This window comes from Taudactylus pleione, unplaced genomic scaffold (assembly GCF_031769625.1).
Source record: "Taudactylus pleione unplaced genomic scaffold, aTauple2 ptg000155l, whole genome shotgun sequence".
In the NCBI taxonomy this organism is placed as follows: domain Eukaryota; kingdom Metazoa; phylum Chordata; class Amphibia; order Anura; family Myobatrachidae; genus Taudactylus; species Taudactylus pleione.
Genome location: NW_028284557.1, coordinates 8,285,447 through 8,306,142, shown reverse-complemented (window position 1 = coordinate 8,306,142; position 20,696 = coordinate 8,285,447). Strand labels below are relative to the sequence as shown.

At 43.1% G+C, this 20,696-nt stretch overlaps 1 protein-coding gene across 1 annotated transcript; it reads right to left on the bottom strand.

Moving 5' to 3' along the window:
- Positions 1 to 1,239: 1,239 nt before the first annotated feature.
- CDC6 (cell division cycle 6) lies at positions 1,240 to 16,014 on the bottom strand. Its single transcript, XM_088474737.1, has 12 exons — positions 15,766 to 16,014; positions 11,839 to 12,012; positions 11,497 to 11,760; positions 8,384 to 8,583; positions 8,019 to 8,188; positions 7,063 to 7,169; positions 6,798 to 6,937; positions 4,029 to 4,129; positions 3,370 to 3,434; positions 2,316 to 2,518; positions 2,067 to 2,207; positions 1,240 to 1,686 (listed from the first exon to the last, which is right to left on the bottom strand). Exons 2-12 carry the CDS (start codon positions 12,008 to 12,010, stop codon positions 1,600 to 1,602), a joined length of 1,650 nt encoding a protein of 549 aa, XP_088330863.1. The 5' UTR covers positions 12,011 to 12,012; positions 15,766 to 16,014; the 3' UTR covers positions 1,240 to 1,599.
- Between the last annotated feature and the right edge of the window lie 4,682 nt (positions 16,015 to 20,696).

Here is a 20,696-nt window from a genome sequence, read left to right as displayed (position 1 = left end):
GCGATGTACGGCCCACAGGGACACGCATCGTTGGTAGACACTCAAGATTTGGATATTTTACACTGTCGTTCCGATACGTCGTAATCAGGCAAAATATTGTCTAGTGCAGGGGTCTTTAACCCGTGGAGCTAGTTCCTCGTGGCCCACATGTTTGGGGGAGGGGAGTATACTGGCACTGAAGGGGTTGGGTGGGGAGATTGGTGGTAGGGACACTGGCGCTGAAGGGGTTAACCAAAGTTTTTGCTGCCAGGAAGTGAGGGGGATGCGCTGCCAGGAAGGAGGCGGGGAGAAGCTCTAATGTGTCCTCCGTGTCAGCAGCACATGGGTCTCCATCAGTGCAGAGCACAGCCATCCAGAAAGCTCCAGTGTGAGATAGTGCAGCGCAGTCACACATCACGGTTCTCCCACTGGGGTGCACGGATCACGGAAGCCAGATACAACCTTAAGTTCAGCAATCTCCAGCGGGCACTTCTCAGAATCAACCCGTCTTACAAGCACACATTCTGGAGTGTATACAACAGCGAGTCTTTATTAGTTATTTGTTCTACAGTCTGCTATATATAGAAGTGTATCTCATCCACAGTCACTCAGTCGTGAACAGTGAGATCATTGCTTGGATTCATCTTACTTTGCCATGGCGTCTACGTGTAAAACGCATAAATCAAGTGATTCTTCCGTAGTTTTAATGGAAAAGTGGACCAATTTGTACTTTTTGTATGAGAAAAAAAAAAAGTAAACAGACCATGTTTCGGTCATTAATATTAAATTATCTTTTGAAGTTTTCATGGTGGGGTTCTTTTGAGTCTAGATAAGGTCTTAGAATCCTCTAAAAAGTAGTCTAAATATCGCACTATAGCTTAGTGGCCTTTGGGCTTCATTGAATTTTTTTAATGTGGCCCACACAGTCTTAAAGGTTGAAGACCCCTGGTCTAGTGTGTAGGCACCTTAACAGTTGTTACAATTTAGCTGATCAGTTCCCTATGAAACAGTGATACTGTATTACTGGGCCACTCCATGACTTGTGTTCATGTGGCATCATTTCCAAGGGAGCAAATGCACTTTAAGCCCCCAATTATCTGGAAGACCTACTCCTTACAAGCAACAGCAATAAAAAACAGGTTTCTTGGTAGAAGATTGGAAGGTTCTACAAAAATCTTCAGTTACACTGCAGACAGTCTGAATTTTTTACACCAAAAAGTTTATAGTTTAAAGGAGTGACAGGAAATAGATACAAACTTGATTTTTCATGTTTATTAAAAAGCAAAACAAGAACGCAGAACAATCTAGAGTAAATTGCAGACTCTGCGTCCATAAAAACCAGATCGTACCTCAAAGATACTAACATTAACATTTGCTGCGCATCACAGCAAACAGATAATTAAATTTTGCACATTTTATACACACAAGTAAAGAACACATTATGGCAGTTTCTTTAAAACAATCAAGGTGCCAAAAGAGCACTTCACACATGTGATTGTCATAAAAGGTCATTAAAATATATTCTGAGCATCCTCCAAGGGTGGGAAATCCTCCTGTCAAAGTCACTGATAATAAAACCTATATACAAAAAAAAAAAAAAAAAAAAAGTAGTCTCTAAATTTAAATCCCTGCATGTAAAACATTCCCAATTAATACTTTATCCTTGAAGGCATATTCTATGTCACGCTCCTCTATCTTCAATGACACCTGCAAATAAAAATTGAAATATTTTAACCAATTAGGTCAATCTACAATAAAAACTGTGCAGACTGAGCACTCTGGGATATAGTAGAAGCTGAAATACACTCTGGAAGAAGACAAAGGCTTCCACTGCATGCAACCGCCATTTTAGGGCAATGGAGTGACATACTGACAGCAAAATAAGGTGACTGGTCACGTTATCCTTGCGACTCTAAAGCAGGGATTTTCAACTTGCAACACTGCAGCTGCCAAAGACTTAGCATGTCTAGTAGCAAAACTATGGCACGACACGTTGGGATGTGTAGTTAACACAACAGCTGGAGGGCTGCATGTTGTATACTCCTGTTCTAAAGTCTAAAAACTCAGAATATTGACGATTCATCTACCTTTGTGAGGCGAGCTTCCTTAGATCTCTTGAGTCCTAAAACCCCTCTAGTCTCCAGAAGTTGGCAGAGGGACAGGCACTCTGACTGGCCCACTGGTTCCATCTGCTGCTTGCGGCACACTTTGCTGTAAGCCTCGTGAAGCTGCAAAAACAGTGTTTTATCAGTTCACATTTTGTATTTTAAATATGGTATTGACAAACTAGTTCTAATCACTGCTCTGCAAGTATAGTATTTACTGCAGTCATTTACCTTTCCCAGAGTCACTTCCTTCATCTTCTTTTGCTGAGTGAGCAATAGAAGGGCACAAACAACAAGTTTTTGCTGCAGGGGAAAACTTTCTTCACCGCCAGTCATTTTGTCTCCATACACATCAGATAGGACACGGGAGATGTGTGGCAGACTGACCTTCTTAGGAACAGGATTAGAAACCAATTCCTTAACTGGAGACACACCTATGGAAAAATGTAAAACGCATTAAGACATTTGGAAGTATTATCCAGCTGCATATTAGAAGAAAAAGAAAAAAAAACAATTCTAAAAATATAGATGTAACCTTTCTGCTCTGTTTTGGATAAAGGTGTTATTGAGTACTGACCAATAATGTATAAAAAGTACACCCTTGCAAATGAAACTACAAATATATAACTATATAAATAAAAAGCCCTACATTATAGGTTTTGAACTGTTATTTATGGAAGTCGTGCAAGTATGATCATCCTGCAAACGTTCCCCTACAGAATAGTGAATAGACTTTCAACTAATTTTAACAATGCTGCTTATGAACCAGTGACATCCTTGAAGTACAAACATTGGTCTAGTATATAAAAAGGTGGCATCAGCGATGCCAAGTCTGGTTTATACTGTAGTGTAGGCTGTAATCTGATAAACAAAATGGTTGCCTCCAGTTAGAAATATTTGCATCTCAAAGCCAGCAGCACTTCCCATGATAACAGCAAACAGCTAAAAACCATGTGGTATGCCAATCAAGACTGGCTCATAATAGGAGCCACCAGAGCCCTTGGAAAAATATCTGCACAGGGCAGTCTCAGTGTTCAGACTATGCTGGGAAGAAGTCTAGTAGAGTACTTTGTAAATGGTAGATCATCCATGCAAGTATGTCTATTAAACAGGATAGGGGGTATGGCAATTAAAGAAACCTCACCACAGCTGGAGACCATTTAATATAAAGTATCCTACAAAAACACAAGATGAGGAAGTAGGCCGGATACATGCAGCTATGACATCCTGTCAAGTAACTGTCATTAGTAGCAAGGGAAGGGACTGCAGATAACCATCTACTTACATTGAGACAGTGGCTTCAGGACAGTCTGGCTCCTTACATCCGACTCCACTATTTCTACAGCTCGCCTGCAAAATGGGAAATACTTGTTTGATATAAACACTTAAACTTCTTAAGTTCCTACCAAATCACTGGATATTTCAGTTTTAACACATTTCCTGTAAAACTCTTTAAACAAAAAAAAAACACAAGGATTGAGACTTCTGTAGTAAACAAAGTTATGTTTGCTGTATAACAAGGTCAAATAATTATAGATGAAACATACACATCAGTCCTCAACATGATATTTACACTACCTAATTAGTCCAGCAATGTTAATGTAGTGGAGTGACAGGTGGATAATGCCCTCCATGTCAGACTGTAAGCCAATACCCTCCATGTGCTTTTCCCTCCTTATAACCATCATCTCCTCTCTACTGCCAAAAATGGCACCAAACTATTGGGGGTTCAACCAGCATTGCTTTTGTGGTTATTATTAATACTGCATATGGAATGTGTAGTACTGTATTATTTTGTACTTTTACCGTTTTGTTTGCATTGTTTTTGCTTATATACTTTGTAAGGTACTGTGGACCCATTGTGGAACTATATGAAGAATACAAATATTAAAACACAGAAACCAGTGCTAGTTAACTTTAAAAAAAAAAAAATAAACAAATCACCTGCAGATATCCAAAGCTTTCCGGGCATCACCAGAAACCGCAGACACCTTTCTGGCACAAAACTGAATGGCAGCATTATCCAGAACTTGGTCACCAGAAGCCTACACAAAAAACGCAAGAGTCACTTTCATTGTGCTACACAACTCACACCAGCATCACCCAATAAGCTCTGGAACTATACAATTATTCAATGATTTACACAAAGGCTGTGCATGCACAGCCATTGGTGGTCACCTAACCTTAGCAAAAAATTAATTACACAACACATCTGCATGCAGCATTGACTAGCTTTGGGTACAATTAGCGGTGAATGGACAGTAGTCACAAGTATCAATTCTCATCTTGATCAACCATGTTTTAATGCTTTCTAAAGGCCCCCATACATCAGCGATTGCAGCAATAGTGCAATTTGCAATCGATTCTGTATAAAAATCTCTTTTCAATCGATTGTGTATAAAAATTGATCCCTTTTTCAATTGATTGCAGAATTGCCACAATCGATTGCTGATGTATGGGGGCCTTAAGGCAAAGGTTCCCAAACGCGGTCCTCAAGGCACCCTAACAGTTCAGGTTTTAGTGATATCCATGGATGAGCACAGGTGGTTAAATCAAATTGACTGAGGTACTAATTAAGTCACCTGTGCTCAACCATGGATATCTCCAAAACATGGACTGTTTGGGAAGCTCTGGATTAAGGGGTCCATTTACTAAGCCTTGGATGGAGATAAAGTACCATCCAATCAGCTCCTAACTGCCATGTCACGGGTTGTGTTTGAAAAAAAAGACTCCATCCAAGGCTTAGTAAATAGACCCCTAAGACTCTTCATTCCACTCATCAGTAGTACTGAAGACTGACTGAAATAAACATGGAGATAAAACCATGAGGAGTTTCTCAGTTTTGCCTCTAATATTTAGGAGTTGTTAACCCTTTATGGGGTCAATCCTATTAAGTGCGAATTGCGAGGTGCAATTTTCACTTAGAATTCATATAGCGAATTCATTTTGCAAATTAATTAGCAACTCGCACTGATCAGACTGAATTCTCAACTATCCACTCGCACCTCCCTGAGGGTGAGAGATGGAAAGGAAAATCTTTATATTAAGGTTAAAATGTGGGGACACTGCTGAACCCCTTGGACACCCCCCCCTAATGACCATTAGGCAATTGGAAGATTCTAATTAGCTTATTTAATCCAATAATTACGTCATTTTTTTTTAGGTAAAAAAAAAAAAAAAAAGCCCTCAAATTACCCCAAAATCAACTTTTTCGTTAGTTTAGGCACCCCAAGTTTAATTACAATATAGTTGAAAATTGTTTATCATTTTTCTATTTTTTCAAGGTGCCCTCAAAGTACCCCAAAATCACCCCCAAAATCACCCTTTCCTACTTTTCTTTGCATTTTTCGTTTAATTCGTTTGAGATTAAACGAAAATAGTTTATTATTTTCTTGCATTTTAAAAAAAAAAAAAAAGCAAATCAGTCATTTGACACCATTTCGAAACCTACAGTAACTTCCTAATAGTCACAAACAGCCGTCTATACAGTCCTGCTAACGAAATTATCCATTTTGGGGGTTCCAGAGTGGTCCCCCCACATTCATGCATTTCTCGCAAATCTCATTTTGCAGTCAATTCGCACCCCTCCGCTGCGAATAGACATTTTTAATTGGATTGGAAAATTCTCTGGAGCGCGCTTGTGTGTGAGTTTAAACAAAATCGCTACTTGCAATTCGCACCTAATTGGATCGAACCCTAAGATTGAGAATGTTCGTTGCAGTTCTCTCCTGTCCTATAGGATTGTTAGGGGGAGGAGTTTGTGAAGTCTTAACTGATGCTAGGCACATTTAGTACCTCTGATCTGACTCACCAACACTCATTTCACTGTTGTGTGCAAATTTACCGTATTGGTTCAAGATCACTCAAATGAAGGCCACAAGTAAGAATGTGGACCACCAGGACTCCCCCCTCATAATAAAAAAACCAAAAAAAAAAAACCATGTGGTTTAAACCAACCAGCCCTGGCTAGCAACAATCATGTTCAAATGTTTTGGTGTGGAAAAAAATCTTCTTAGGCAGAGGTTCCCAAATGTCACCATTACAGTCCAAGTTTTAAGGATATCTATGTTGACTCCAGATAGTATCTCAGTCAATTTGATTTAACTAAGTCACCTGTGCCATGTATATCCTTAAAACATGACTATAATGGAGGAGTTTGGGAACCTCTGATCTAAGGTGCTGCACAAGTGAACAGTAAGTGCCCTGCACCACTGTTTAGGATTTTATAATGTATAACTGAATATATAAAAAAGGTAGTCAAAATGGACATGTTGTCTAGACCAGTGGCTCTCAACTCCAGTCCTCAAGTTCCACCAACAGGTCATGTTTTGAGGATTTCTTTAAGCATGCACAGGGGAGTAAATCTATGTTGATGGGTCAGGAAATATCCTACCTACTACCAGACAGAATCCTCAAAAAGGGCTTTTGTGAAAACGTGAGGGTTGAGACCTAGATTGCATGACTAGACTCCAAACATCACATTCCAAGAAGTGAAATACCCAAGCAAGTTTCTTAAATGAAATTAAGGCTTTATATTCAGTTAAAATATTGAAAGTGTGTTTGGAATGCATATTCCCTTTGACACAACTGGGAGTACAGTTCCGATGCATAAAAGCAGTTTAGAATTAAAGTGATGGGAGGTAAAAACTCAGAACATGATCTAATGGGGGGGCATTTGGGTACCATTACCCATTTATGCACCAAAGCACTTACCTGCGTCAGCCTGTCTTGAAGGATGGTGGCAATTTGGTCCTTTGTGTATGGAGAGAAGTTCAGCAATTGGGGTCTACAGTGAGGCCGAGCTTGCAACCTGGGCAGAATACGATCTGTCAAATCCAGAGCATTTGCTATTCCTAAGTAGGGATAAAACATTGTAAAAGGTCATGGGTACAGAGATTACAGACTTGATGAAATGTATGGAAGCATTGAATTATAGAGTTTAAAAATAGGAACAGCTTTAGAAACTCCCAGTACTTACCAATAAGTACAACCCTGGAGTTTGGGAGCCAGGGCCACTCAAAAACTGTGTATAGGACGTCCTGACCCCTGCTGTCTAGCTGATCCATCTCATCTAACACCAGGAGGCTGCAAAAGGAATATAATTCAAGTCAGCCATTGTGGTGAAGCAATAAATGCAGCGCTTAAATCCCATAAAATAGGGAAGTAACTCCGGGTTTGCGTCCTGTGCCGTTGCACAGCACCATCACAACCACTGCATGTGTCTTTCAGGGTGCCTGGAACGGCTCCCTGTAGTGCTTACTGCAGAGCTGTCCGGATCACTGAAGCCCTACATGATGAATGTATGAGGCAGTGGCTCAGTAACAGAAGTTCCATTACTCTTAATTATGTGTTCAGCACACACAGAGCATCCACTGCAAGCAACAAGCACACAGTGCGGAGGGGGTCAATTAGCCACAGGACTTACTGCTGGGTTTTAGTTACCGGTTTAAATGCCCAGAGCTATTCAATTACTGTCCTTGGCAATTTACTCTTCCTTGTAAGTTGCAAACAAAAATCTGCATTACCTCATGCTTCCGGGGAGGTAATTGCATAGCTCCTGGCACTTAACCTGGGACCTATGGGCTACAGCACATTCGCAGCAAGAAATTTAAAAGTTCTGTGCACTAAACCTCTTCGGTAAGTACAACAACTAATTGAATCTGCCCCACTGTTAAAGTATATATTTACATGCATGGTGTTCAAATGATATATTCCTCTAAAACATCTGCAGATGGACGACTAAAATATACCCGTACGTCATCAGTGCAGTAGCTATTTTGTGAACCAGCCTTAAACTGGTGATGCCCCTAGTGAGCATTACTAGTATTGGCTTAGATTAGAAGCCTGCTGCCTGTGTGTAATTGGGACAGTAACATCTGAGATTTCTAATGCAACATTTAAAAAAAAAACAAAATCACACGTTTAAACACATACATGGTAGATCCCTTTGAGGTAACTTGCTTCTGTAGACTCCTGAGTATATCTTTTCCACCAAATGGCTTCCCAGGCTCCGATATTTCTTCTGCTATAGCTGGGAAGATAGCCTGTGAGCTGCGCAGGGACATGCAGTTAATATAAACAGTCTTGCAGCCCTGCAGAATCTCCTGAAACAGAAATAGTGTGTCAGACCACATGCAGCACAAAATTACCAGTGCAAGCCTCACAATTCACCATTTTCCAATGATTTATTAGTAGGCCAAACATTGTTAGTTACAATACTTTAATAGAATGTGCCATATATAGCATCTCCTTATATTCAGAGCACATTCTAAATGGAAATAGACATAAGTGGCTCATACCTTGTTCTTCTGTAGCAACTTGTGTAAGCAGGCAGTTTTGCCTGTTCCTGGAGCCCCAGATATATAGAGGCTTCCTGGCTTCTTGCAAGACACATGGGTCTTCAGGAATGAAAGGATAGAGTCAGTCTCCTTCTCACGTGCCAGCAGACGTTCTGGCACAGCAGTGTTCAAGGCGCTCTTGGCTTGCTGATAACAGGAGCCTGTGCAAAAAAAATAAGTTTATAGAATGTACTAGATAAATTAGACAGAATGGGCAACTTTTTTTTAATAGGCTTGATATAGAATACCCCTTTGTCTCAACCACTTGTAAAGTGAATAAAGCATATCTACGATGGTGGGTCAAAATATAAAGTAAGCCCTCATTGCGTAACTATTCAACAGTGTGTGTGTGAGATATATATATATATATTTTTTTTTTCACACACAATTATATAGTCAATAGTATGGCCGTGGTATAGATTTTTCCACAAACTTGTCTAAGCATTTGTTCCAATGGTGCGCCAAGGCATCTATCCCGGCATAGAAATCAGTATCAAGCGCTTGAAGCTTTCTGAACTTCACTGTCGCAAATCGCCTTCCACCCAGGTGCTTCAATGGTCCAAAGAGATGGAAAAACACTATATGGCAGGTCGGGGCTGTATGGAGGATGTGTCACAATAGCAGAGAGCATTCACAGTATCTCCTTTGGTGAGGAAATAAGCAACACCAGTGATTGCGCTCAGTGAAAAACAAAAATTGTGGGTCCCAGGGACCCCCAACTATAAAGATTGTGGTCCTATTCCACTGATTCTGGGTCCCATCACATATTATGCTTTTGAGCTCCCCCCCATAAGGCATGAAACCACCCCACATGCCCTACACATACACGATGGGAAGCCAAACTCATATTACAGTACAGATAATTCTTATAATTACATGATCTGCCTTGATCTCACATAGCCAACAGGTGCAGGGCTGGGGCAGAGAAAGAGGTGAGAGCAGGCAGCAGTTGGAACAGTGCTAGGGTCGGGTGGCAGCTTGCCAAGTGCTGGGGGCAGGTAGGTGGGGTAGAGGGGATTAAGTGCAGACAGCAGATGGGACAGTGCTGGGGACGGGTAACAGTTGGGATAGAGGGAATTAAGGGCAGGGAGAAGTTGGGCAGGGAGGGAGTAAAGGCATGTGGCAGTTGGGGTAGCAAGGGGGGGTTAAGTGTAGATAGATGTTGGAATAGTACTGGGGGACAAGGAGAGGGTTACGTGCAGTCATTGGCTGGGTGTAGAGTGGGTAAGCTGCTGGTGAAAGACTAAAATGACAGTCCTGTAGACTACCCTCAGGAACCCTGCCAGCCACATTGATTGATGCAGAGTGTTAGCCTTTGTGGCACCCCTTGACCCCACCATGTTTGTATTATCAGCACCGCCACCGCATTAATAACCGCACCAAACCAACCATCACACTAAACTTACCCCCACCGCACCTATGTAACCCCTACCCACGGCGCTCACTGCTTTAGACTTACATGTATGTCCTAGTACAGGCCACGGAGTGCAGCTACACGAGCAGTGTCTTGCCTGGTCTGCCTCCTGAATACAGGGGGCAGCCTTGACGCAGCAGGCCAGAGCAGGTACTGGGGCAGTCTTCACCTGATACCGTTGTATCAAGGAAGGTGCCAAAGGGCTGGCTCCATCTCCTTTTTATATAGTCCTCCCTGCCGCCAGGTCAGGGAAGACATCAATCATGTAATCAGGAGCCTGGGGATTGGCCGCAGCGGAGTGCATCCCAGGGGACCAACCCATTCTGCACAAGTGAGTCCTCATTTGTGGGTAAGATACGCACTACACCACATATTTGCGATCACTGGAACACACCCTTGTGGTCCCCAAAACAGTCACCATGACGTTTCTTTACACTCCCGACTGTCCTCTCCGATCAACAAATGCACGCCGCCTCTCCTGCAAACTGGTTACTTCCATTCTCGGCTCCAAGATTTTGCCCGTGCTGCTCCCTACCCCTGGGACTCTCCACAAATCTTCAAACTGGCTCCCAAGAGCCACTACTTCATCGAAGCCTTCCAGCTGTCAGCCTAACCCGCTGCTACATGTTCCTAGCTCCCTGTCTACCCTCCTCACTCCCCAATAGGGCACCTGTCACTTGGTTGCTTATTTGAGTTTTATGATTGATAATGCTGCAAAATAATAATAATAAAAAAAATAAATATATATATATATATTTTTTGTTCACTCTAGGTGCAGGGTGCTGATCACTAAGGAGGGCATATTTTAATTTTGAAGGGCAAAACTTTAGACGTGACTTATCGGTACAGCTACAAAATCTGTAGTGATACATCACGTCTAAAATTTTGCCCTTCAAAATTAAAATATGCCCTTTTCACTGATCAGCACCCTGCACCTAGAGTGAACACACACATATATATACACACATATATATACACACACACATATATATATATATACATACATACACTAAAATATATATATTGTATATATACAGTGTGTATACACACACACTAATACATATATATATATATATATTAGTGTGTGTATATATATATATATATGTGTGTGTGTGTGTGTGTGTGTGTATACACACAAATATATATATATATATATATATATATATATATATATATATATATATATATTTATACACACACACACACACACACCTTGTCCTGCATTGTACTGGAAGTAGGCGCAATAAAGGATAATGAATTTCAGTTGCTCATCCCTTTAGATGTAGAAATCTGATCACACTATGCACCTCAATGTTTGACCAGGTTTCCACCAGCCCCACCATCTTATAATTGATGTTGGGACAGTATGGCTGATATGAGGTGCAAACTAATGGCCGTCAGGGGAAGCAGTGGTCTTCCTGCTCTGGCCTTGTGGGAAATTAGAATGAAATAGAGAACATTACACGTGAGGTCTTGTTACCTTACTTATTGAACAACCTTGTAAATCAATTGAGAAATACTAGCATTTGTTACACATAGGCCTATAGTTTTCATGTCAATAAACCGCACATTATCTCCAGTATCACAACATATACGAGAACCACATTCAATATATGAAATGCAGACAATACCCAGTATTTCAATATATTCAAGGGCTCACCTTCTTGCTTGAACAGTCGGGTACACACACTCGCTCTCTCAGATAGCGGACGGTGGAATGAACTGGAAGGGGTTTCTTGACCTCTTTTCTGAGGCGATATGACAGTTTCCTGCCCCTTTTTTAAGGGAGGTGTTAAAGCTGCCTGGTTCTGATCAAAAATAAGGCGCCTTCCCTTGGCTGGACTCTGTGGAGCATTCTCATTACGGCTTTGTTTAGGTGGAGAACATCGAATAGACTGAGGGATATTACACAGATTATCATCACCTGGAAAAAACGAAGACAGTGAAATGCTGGCCTGAAAAGTAACAAGCTTACATTATTGATAGAATGCTTGGTACTTACCAAGTCTTTTCCGGGGACTGAGGGGTAACTCCTTTGAAACCGGCGACAATGTCACAGGAGCTCCAATGTCTGATTTTGCCCGAACGCGCAGCCCTGCTTTGGTTTGTAGTTTAGCAGTCTTTGTCTTGGGGAATTGAATGGAGCTTTGAGAATGGGACCTGGTGCTCGGCATAGCTAAAAAGGAAAAATAATATATTATTTTTTCTTTCCAACACCATACTCTGCGTTAGCTTTATTCTGTATGAAAACATCTATTATCAAATTCAACAAAATGCATAAAAAATTCCACTGTATAGGATTCCTGAACCCCTGTTCCATATAAAGTATGAATGGCCTGTATCTGTTACCAGCTCGTATTGAGCTTCTTTCTGGGATATACAGTCTCATCATTCAGAGCTGTTGGCGAGGAATAGGACAGTGGTGCCATCTGGATAAATGGTGTCTTGTGTAACCAGCACAGCAAATAAATCAGTCTTGAGAGAGGACAATATGACATCTAAAAGTCAACTACCAATTTAAAATCCACCAAATTCTTTGTCCTAAACATTTACTGGAACTGAAAAACAAGCAACTAGAAACGTACAACCAGTGCTGTAAGTGTGCTCAGTATCAGGGTTTTTTTTTCCCACAAACAGGCTGGGGGACCTATGGATGAGATATTCAGCAGCTAGTCTCACTCTGAAGCACATTCTACATTAATGAGCACAGCATTCCCATTAATGATCTCCAGATTAAGTCATCAACAGGGAGTAGTTATAGCCTAATGAATGAGACAGCCAAGCAGCATACAGGTTAACAAGTTTAATCAGCATGGAGATGAAACCTGCCTGCTAGGCTTTACCCCTCCTACATCATCCATCAACTCACAAACCAGAATACAATTTCAGACTTAAATGATAACCTTGGTGCACCAATGAAACTAAACTATTCTCAAAGATTTTTTTTAAACAGCATTTCCAAATTGAGCCGTTTTGGCTTGGATCTTCCCACCAAGTTCGGATCTCAGACCAAGGCAAAACATCATCTTTCATGGATATCTCAGCATAGATGTCCATGAAACAGGTTTTGCCTCAAGAGCCAAATTTGGCGGGAAGATCAGAACCAAACCGCTTACCTTAAGGGGTCTACACACTAGGCGATGTGGTCACGATGCGATATCGTGTCCGATTTCCCCTTAAACTCTCCCCAGCAGCTCCCCGTCAGTTCGTGGGCATGATTTGGTGTTAAAAACTTTCCAAGTTAACCCACGATCTATCGTGCATCCTAACTATTCCAGTACATCGTGACTGAGATTGTCAGATCTTGCCTGCAGCAGGCAAGATCTGAAGATGCGATGTACGACCAGCGGGTAAACGCATCAGCAGCGTGATCGTGAGTGGACACTCACGATTAGGACATATTTTACATTGTCTCTAGCTCCGATGTGTGAGGATCGTGTAATAAATCGCCTAGTATGTAGGCACCTTTCGTGCAAAGAATATTGTTTTCCGCAAAGACTATATTCAGATTTTTTGGGTGGAAATTAAGTAATATAGATCTCCATATAATAAATGTCCAAGTAACACTTCTCAAAACCATGTCAACATAATGAAGCTGTCTCACTAACAGAAAACAGTCATCACGCAGTGGAACCTGTTATTTCCTATGCACTCTATTACATAATAGGTAATAGAAGAGTTATCCCTGATCTCTCCAGCTTACCTTGCATCCCCAATGCTATTCAGTCCCCACACATCTGTATGGGGAATTGGTATGAAATACCGTCAGCCGCATGGCCGGCGGTTCGATTCCCGTCAGCGGCAGCCCGACAGAAGCAGAGTTCGACGTAGCGGAAGCCCGACAGCGCTGGAAATCCCGATCGTGGATAGGTAAGTATCCACTAACCCCCCTAACCCTCCTTAGTGGTGCCTAACCCTAACTTCCCCCCCAAGTGCCTAACCATAACCACCCCCTTCCCCGCTGCCTAAACCTAAGTCCCCAAGGGGGTGCCTAACCCTAAGTCCCCCCCCGGGGGTGCCTAACCCTAACCCTCCCCCTAGCCTAACCCTAACCCTCAGTCCCCCCCGGGAGTCCTAAACCTAACCCTCCCCCCCGCGGCTGTCCGCTCGCAGCGCCCGGCATCACTACGATCGTGATGCCGGCGTCGGGGAAATGTGGGCGTCTACATCTAGACGCCCGGAATTTCACCCTTGCCGGGATAAGACAGTCGGGAAGCCGGCTGCCGGTATTTAGCCAGTCGGCTTCCCGATTGCCTCCCCTGTATGGGGTCCCTCACTCAAAGCTCCTATAAAAACTGACAGCTTTCAGAGTTTGACTACAGGAACCTGTGCCATCTTCAAATGGCAATGGTTAAAAAAGTCCCCACACTTTAATGGGAAGTAGGTCCAGATTGCTAAAACGCATCCGAACAAAGCCCTCCATCCCCTCCGGCAGAATGGGTATGTAATACTGCTAGATGTCAGCTTGGCGGATGAAATCCAGATGCCAGAAGATGAAGATCAAGTACCCTAACCCTCCCTTATACCCCTTTCAGACATACTGAGATTCCCGGGATTTTGGTCTGCCTCGGCCAAAATTCCCGAGTCTCATATATGTGTGAAAGGTACCTACCTGGGAACACATTGCCGGGTAGCCAGCCCTGCAATCGACCAGGGTACTTCCTGGGACTTAAGTCCCAGGAAGACTACCCTGCTCTAGTGTGAATGGTGCAACCTGCGGATTTTACTCCCAGGCAGCTTCTGATTGGCCCTGGCTCTGACTGAGCCACTGAGTAGGCAGCACCAGCGGCCCATATAATCAGCCCCCTATCCCTCTAATTACCAGCGCTCAGCCCCAGCGGGGGAATTTTCCAGCTGTAACCGGCAGACGTGGAGGGAGAGATTACAGCCTCCCTGTATTCTCACTGTTGCACGGAGCTGCGCTGGAAAACTACAGGGAGACTGCTCTGCTCTTTCACACATGCTGCATACGGGAGGGGCTGGGGAGAGAGAGGGAGTAGGAGCAGATATTGTCAGTGACCTGTCCCTCTACACCTTACCGTCCACTTTAATAAAACTGTAAAACAATGAAAAACCCTGCTTATGTCTGAAAGGGGTCTACCTGAGAAATTCCCAGGTAGACGCTGTAGTGTGAAAGGGGGGGGGGGGGATCTCACGAAAATACCTGGGATTTTGCACAGGAGAAATTCCCAGGTGTGAGTAGGAGAAATTCCCAGGTGTGAGTAGGAAATTTCCCAGGTCGTATGTCTGAAAAGGGTATTAGTGGTGCCTAACCCCCCCCCCCCCCTTTCCCGCTAGCCTAACCCTCCCAGGGAAGGGGGGGGTCTCTAACCTTGAGTACCCCTGGGAGTCCCTAAACCTGGGATATCTGGAAAACATGGACTGTTAGTGCCTGATGACCGGATTCGGTAGATCCAGCTATACTCTAGAAATGGCATTAACAGAATTCTCCAACTATTTCCTGTGGGATCAATGACAGTGTTAACTAGGTTTTAGTAAAAAGAAAATGTTTCCTAACATGCAGCCTGTAAAACTAGCCAACAGGGACAGGTGACCCAGAGCAGCTATGCAGGCAACTGCACACCCCTATAAACGTATTTTTATAAATATATTATTGCACTGACTGCCTATACGTGACCCATTACTCTGCACGCTGGCATACTGAGTGACGATCTGGCGAGACCCTACTGTGCCATCAACTGCTGATTAGTGCTCTGTAACCCCCAGTACAGCACACATGCGGCCAGGACAAACCCAGCTGATTGCTATCTAGGAGTGCAAATACCTGAAGTGTGACCAGAACAGGAAAGCCAAACAGATGACTGCGCATAGAAGCACCAGATGAGCCACTTTACAAACCTACCAGCTATTTAATAAGCACTGGTTTCAAATTTGGACAACTCTATACAAAGAGAGGCTGACTACATACCTTCTCACCGTGCGGGCTGCGATGTGTACAGAGCTGGGTCCCTTGAGGTAGCGGGTCGCCGATGTGTTTGTTACCTCCTACGCTGCCGGCAGCTGCTGCACAGTACCGAGAGAGACAGAATGACGGTCTGCGCGCCAACCCAAGCACCAGCAGCTGGTTCCAGCGCGCGCTCAGAATGTCGCGCCAAACAACCCGATTGGATGTGGCTCTAACACAGTCTCGCTCTGATTGGCTAACCGCGAGCTGGCGGGAGTTACTCTTTTTGGGCAACTTTAACGACGTCATCCTCCCACTTCCTTATGAGAGACGATCTTTAGTGTTATGTCACGTGTAATCGGGCGGGGCGGGGCGGCCTCGGCTATGAGCTTTCCAAATGTGGATATATGTGACCCTCCTGTAGGCGGGAAAGAGGAAGAACTTCCACGACTGTGTGAGCTACATATGTGTAAGAAGAAGGAGGAGAAGACCACTACTTCCTTTCCCGCCTATAGTAGCGTCACACACTGTAATAGATTCTGAGTCTTCTGACTGAGGAAAGGTAAATAGTGTGAGATGTTGCGTAGCCCCGGACGGCCCCTCTTCCTCCATTGTGGCAACACCACATCATCATTTGGATCAAGTTGAGTCTTGTTGAATACTACACAGCAGACACCTGGCAAGGTCTAATATGTAGCTATCCCACCCAGTGATTAGAAAACAATATATTTTAATAATGTAGCCCATGTGTACCTGTGTTCTGTAGACAATCCAAATGCTGTGCGCTTTTGTGCCACCCTACACGTAAACACTTGGGGCCATATTCAATCATCTGTGCCACCCTACACGTAAACACTTGGGGCCATATTCAATCATCTGTGCCACCCTACACGTAAACACTTGGGGCCATATTCAATTATCTGTGCCACCCTACATGTAAACACTTGGGGCCATATTCAATCACTTGTGCCACCCTACACGTAAACACTTGGAGCCATATTCAGTTAGAGGCGAAAAACCTTTTTCGCCTATTTTCTTGGGAAAATTTAGCCTAAAAAATGTTACCAAATTCAATTCCTGGACAATTTCGCCTAAGCGGAAACTCAATGCATTGAATTCTCCAAAAAAAGATTCTCAGATCAATAGCAGGTGAAAAAGGGCGCAAATGTGGGGAAATGACTCAGAACCTTTGGGACAGCCCCCCAAAAAGACAAATCTGCAAAAAAAAAAACCTAACAGACATGTAATTTTTGGGGTAAAAATTTGGGCGACAAGCATAAAAACTAGCAAAATAGGCTTCTTGGGGGGGCTGCAAGGATGGGTTAGGTGTTTTTGGGATTGCAGGTGGATTTTTCACATTTTTTAAAAAAAGTTCGCTTTAGAGGTATAAAAATATGCTATCACCCATTTTCAAGTACCCCAAATTTGACAGGACTACTTATTTTCACCAAAAAATACTACTTACGGCTATTCACCACTTTTACAAAGACGCTAATAGCAAGCAATTTACACAACTTAAGTACACAAAATAGTTTTATTAGGGCTATTAGTACACATCTATATTGATTTCCTATGTTAGTGCATCTTTTTCTGGGGTACAGACTTATTTCCACATTTCTTTCAGTACTTTTCGCCTGTTCTGCAATTGAATTAGGCGAAAAGTGGGGACGTGCATTGAATGATTTCGCCAGGCGAATGAGGCGAAAAGTCGGACAGGCGAAAATGTTCCGACTTTTCCTATCTAATTGAATACCTCTATTGGGATGATTATGTCTCATGTAGGCTGCATTTACATCCATATTTTTATTCTACAAGAAAAGTGTCAACGTCTGATGAAAAGTTTTTGGCACCAGCAACATTATAAAATTAATTCTTCGGGTAGTATCACACTGGCACTTTGCTTACCAGCGCTCATCCAGTGCCGCTGAAGACATGCCAACAGCTGCATATAATCGCTCCTGTAAGACATGATGAGCATTCACCTCATTGTCTGACTTGCAAGGGTTTTCAATCACAAACCGATGGTTGACAATGTTCCCAAAGTGGTGGAATTTTTTTTTCCCACACAACCATCACACACTTGTTTCCGATTGCTGTTAATGTCCATTTTGCTGTGCCCCAGGGAGGAGTGACACTACAGAATACCTTTGCGCATTATCCGACCACCTTAAGCTGGGCATCCACTATACAATTTTCTGTCATACATTACCAGGTTTTTATTCCAACCAGCCAGATTGGACAGATATCTGACAGAAAATTGTATAGTAGATGGCCAGCTTTACAATGGCTACATACCATTCCTACAACTGCGCATTGATGGCAGCCTATCATGGTATGCACATTTTTGAATATTGATTCACACTGTAGCCTTGAAAAGTGACAACGTTCAAGAGAATGGACCAACCATTCAGCTTATGTTTTTTTTTCAAAAACAGCCTGTAAAGTGACAGGAGTTGATTTGTTGGTACTTTATCACTTTTCATAGCTTAGTACATCCCCCACCCCCACAGGAAGATCACAGTTACTGCAGTGCTGCACACATTCCTATATAATTTTAATGTTTGCTGTTAAGAGATTAACAACTGGGGAGACTCAGAGAATTTCAACTTGCTAAGAAAGTCTCTAACAAGTGGAAAGATGGGAAATGAGCAGTAGGGATAGAGATTGGAAGCTGATGGTTAGCAACCATTTATATTCCCAATTTGATGGCAGTACTTATCTCATGGAATTGTAGGTATTCAATGGTTGCCAGCCAGCAGATGCAGCTTTTCAATGGTTAACAGCTTCTACACGGCTGCAGCTCAGCTAATGTGCACAGGAGTGAAGCTCTGAATGCTTCTGTGCATGACCTCAGCAAAACAATGGTTACATCAAATGGTTGCAATGCAATGGCTAGTACCGGCATTTGATGTCAGAAGCCCGGCAACCAGTCAATGCAGGCTTCCGATATCCATCCATAATAGGTAGTTGGCACTGTGCAAGATTAACGCCCACCTCGTCATGCTCTCAGCCCTGTTGCACCCACCTTTCCCCAATAGATCAAACCACCAAAATTGATTTTTAAATGTATCATTGTCCAACCTTACGAACAATTTGAGCCTTGAACACTAGAGGGCATATTTACTATGTTGCGGCTTTAACTGATGGTTTTACAATGGCAATAGGAATTCATTCTAAACAACTATTTTAGCATTAATTACCATTCTCGTTTTAAAACTATCGTTCAAGGTCAGAGACTATTGGCAGCTTTGATAAACCAATGCTTAGTAAATTGCATAACGGTGGGTTTCGTTCTGATCGAAATGAATAGTACACACGTGACCATTTGAGTAAGTACAAATGAACACACTTTATTTACAAGTAACAAACAAACAATTAACATACAAAATATACAGTATACTCAACTTTTGTCTATGTATTCAGATGACACTGGTAATTCATCATCTTCAATATAAGATGTACTTCATCTTCATCTGGGGAGCCCTCGTTTCACAACGCCCAGGCAGTTCAATATACATTGCAGGCACCATGTACTGCAGTCTCAGGTCCATGCACGAGCCAAAGAACCTTTGTCTAGCTCTTGATTTATACACCCTACTATGGGTGTTGGCTTTACGGATATTAAGCCCATATTAGTTACAAACTAGGTATCAAGCACTGATTGGTACAACATAGCATGAACCATACTTATCACTTGCACATGCTCTGTAAGAACTAAAATATACTCAGACAAAGAAATACAGTAATGATGTGCCCTAATGTCTGGAGATAAACTATTCCAAAGCCCCTTTGTATAGTGTAACCCATAATTCTTAGAGTCTCTACACAGCTTACAATAGTCACCCCACTGGAATGTGGCTCACTGTCTACTTCCAACACATATAATCTATGAATGGCTCATTATACATCTCTGATAGTGATAGGTACAAGCTAGGGCCCCTCAATTTATGTCTTGTTTGACCTCAAAAGGTGAATCTGACCACTCTATGCTTAGACTACAACTACAATCTCTTTTCAAATCTCAATGGGGTCTAGCACAGGTTATATGTGTTACAACTTATATGCCTATGTAGAAATTAATTATTTAACCCACATAAATCTACCCTAAAGCTTTTCTAGCTGCATGAGTGTTAGCGCTCAAAGGGCCTGATTCAGACCCGCTCGCGAGCACATAGTGCTCGCAAGCGGGTCGATAGCCGGGCAGTGTGCACGCGCGAGCCCTGTAGCGAGTGAATTTTCACTCGCTGCGGGACTCACTACAAGACCTGGAGGATGGCAATTGTGATTGACAGCTCGTCCCGTTTTGTAGGTGTGCAGGGGGGGGTGGCTGGACAAACGGAGGCCCTACTGACATCACCAGTGATGTCAGTAGTGAACTTCCTGCTCTATTAGAGCAGGAAGTTCACTGGGGCTTGCGGTGGACGAGACCCTACCACAAGGGTCTCGTCGCAAGCCCAATGGTCGCGATAATTGCGACCATCGCCAGGCCGCCCGCTAAAGCTGTGGGTGGTCACCAACAGCTTAGCGAGCCAACCCGCCCTGATTCAGAGCGAGTGCTCGCAAATAGCGAACGCCTCTGAATCAGGGCCAATAGCGAGCGCCTCTGAATCAGGGCCAAAGTGTCCATCTAAAATCACCCTCAAGGGGCCTATCCATTACCCGACTTTGTGAACAATCTGTCCAAAACCAGGAGGTTTTGGACGCATTGTTCACAAAGTCGGGTAATGGATAGCCGGCAAGGACCAGCGATGCGAGTGCACGCTGGGTCCTTGCTGTCCCCGACTATCTCTTGAACATGCCCGTCAATCTGACATTAGGTTCGGCATGTACAGAGATAGGAGGTCGGGCTCCTTCACTGAACGCTGTTCAGTGCGGGCAACGCATCTCGGCGACCTGATGGTCTGAACGCTAGACTTTCCAACTTTCAGGTCGCTTAATGGATAGGCACCTTTAGA

What these genes read in the sequence shown, in the direction of transcription:
- CDC6 (XM_088474737.1), bottom strand. Translation starts at nt 12,010, where the DNA reads ATGCCGAGCACCAGGTCCCATTCTCAAAGCTCCATTCAATTCCCCAAG. An exon ending in TTCAAGACAGGCTGACGCAG is followed by an intron (nt 4,130 to 6,797) that starts GTAAGTGCTTTG and finishes TTTTTTGTGTAG; the next exon opens with GCTTCTGGTGACCAAGTTCT. An exon ending in AAAGCTTTGGATATCTGCAG is followed by an intron (nt 3,435 to 4,028) that starts GTGATTTGTTTA and finishes CCCATTTTGCAG; the next exon opens with GCGAGCTGTAGAAATAGTGG.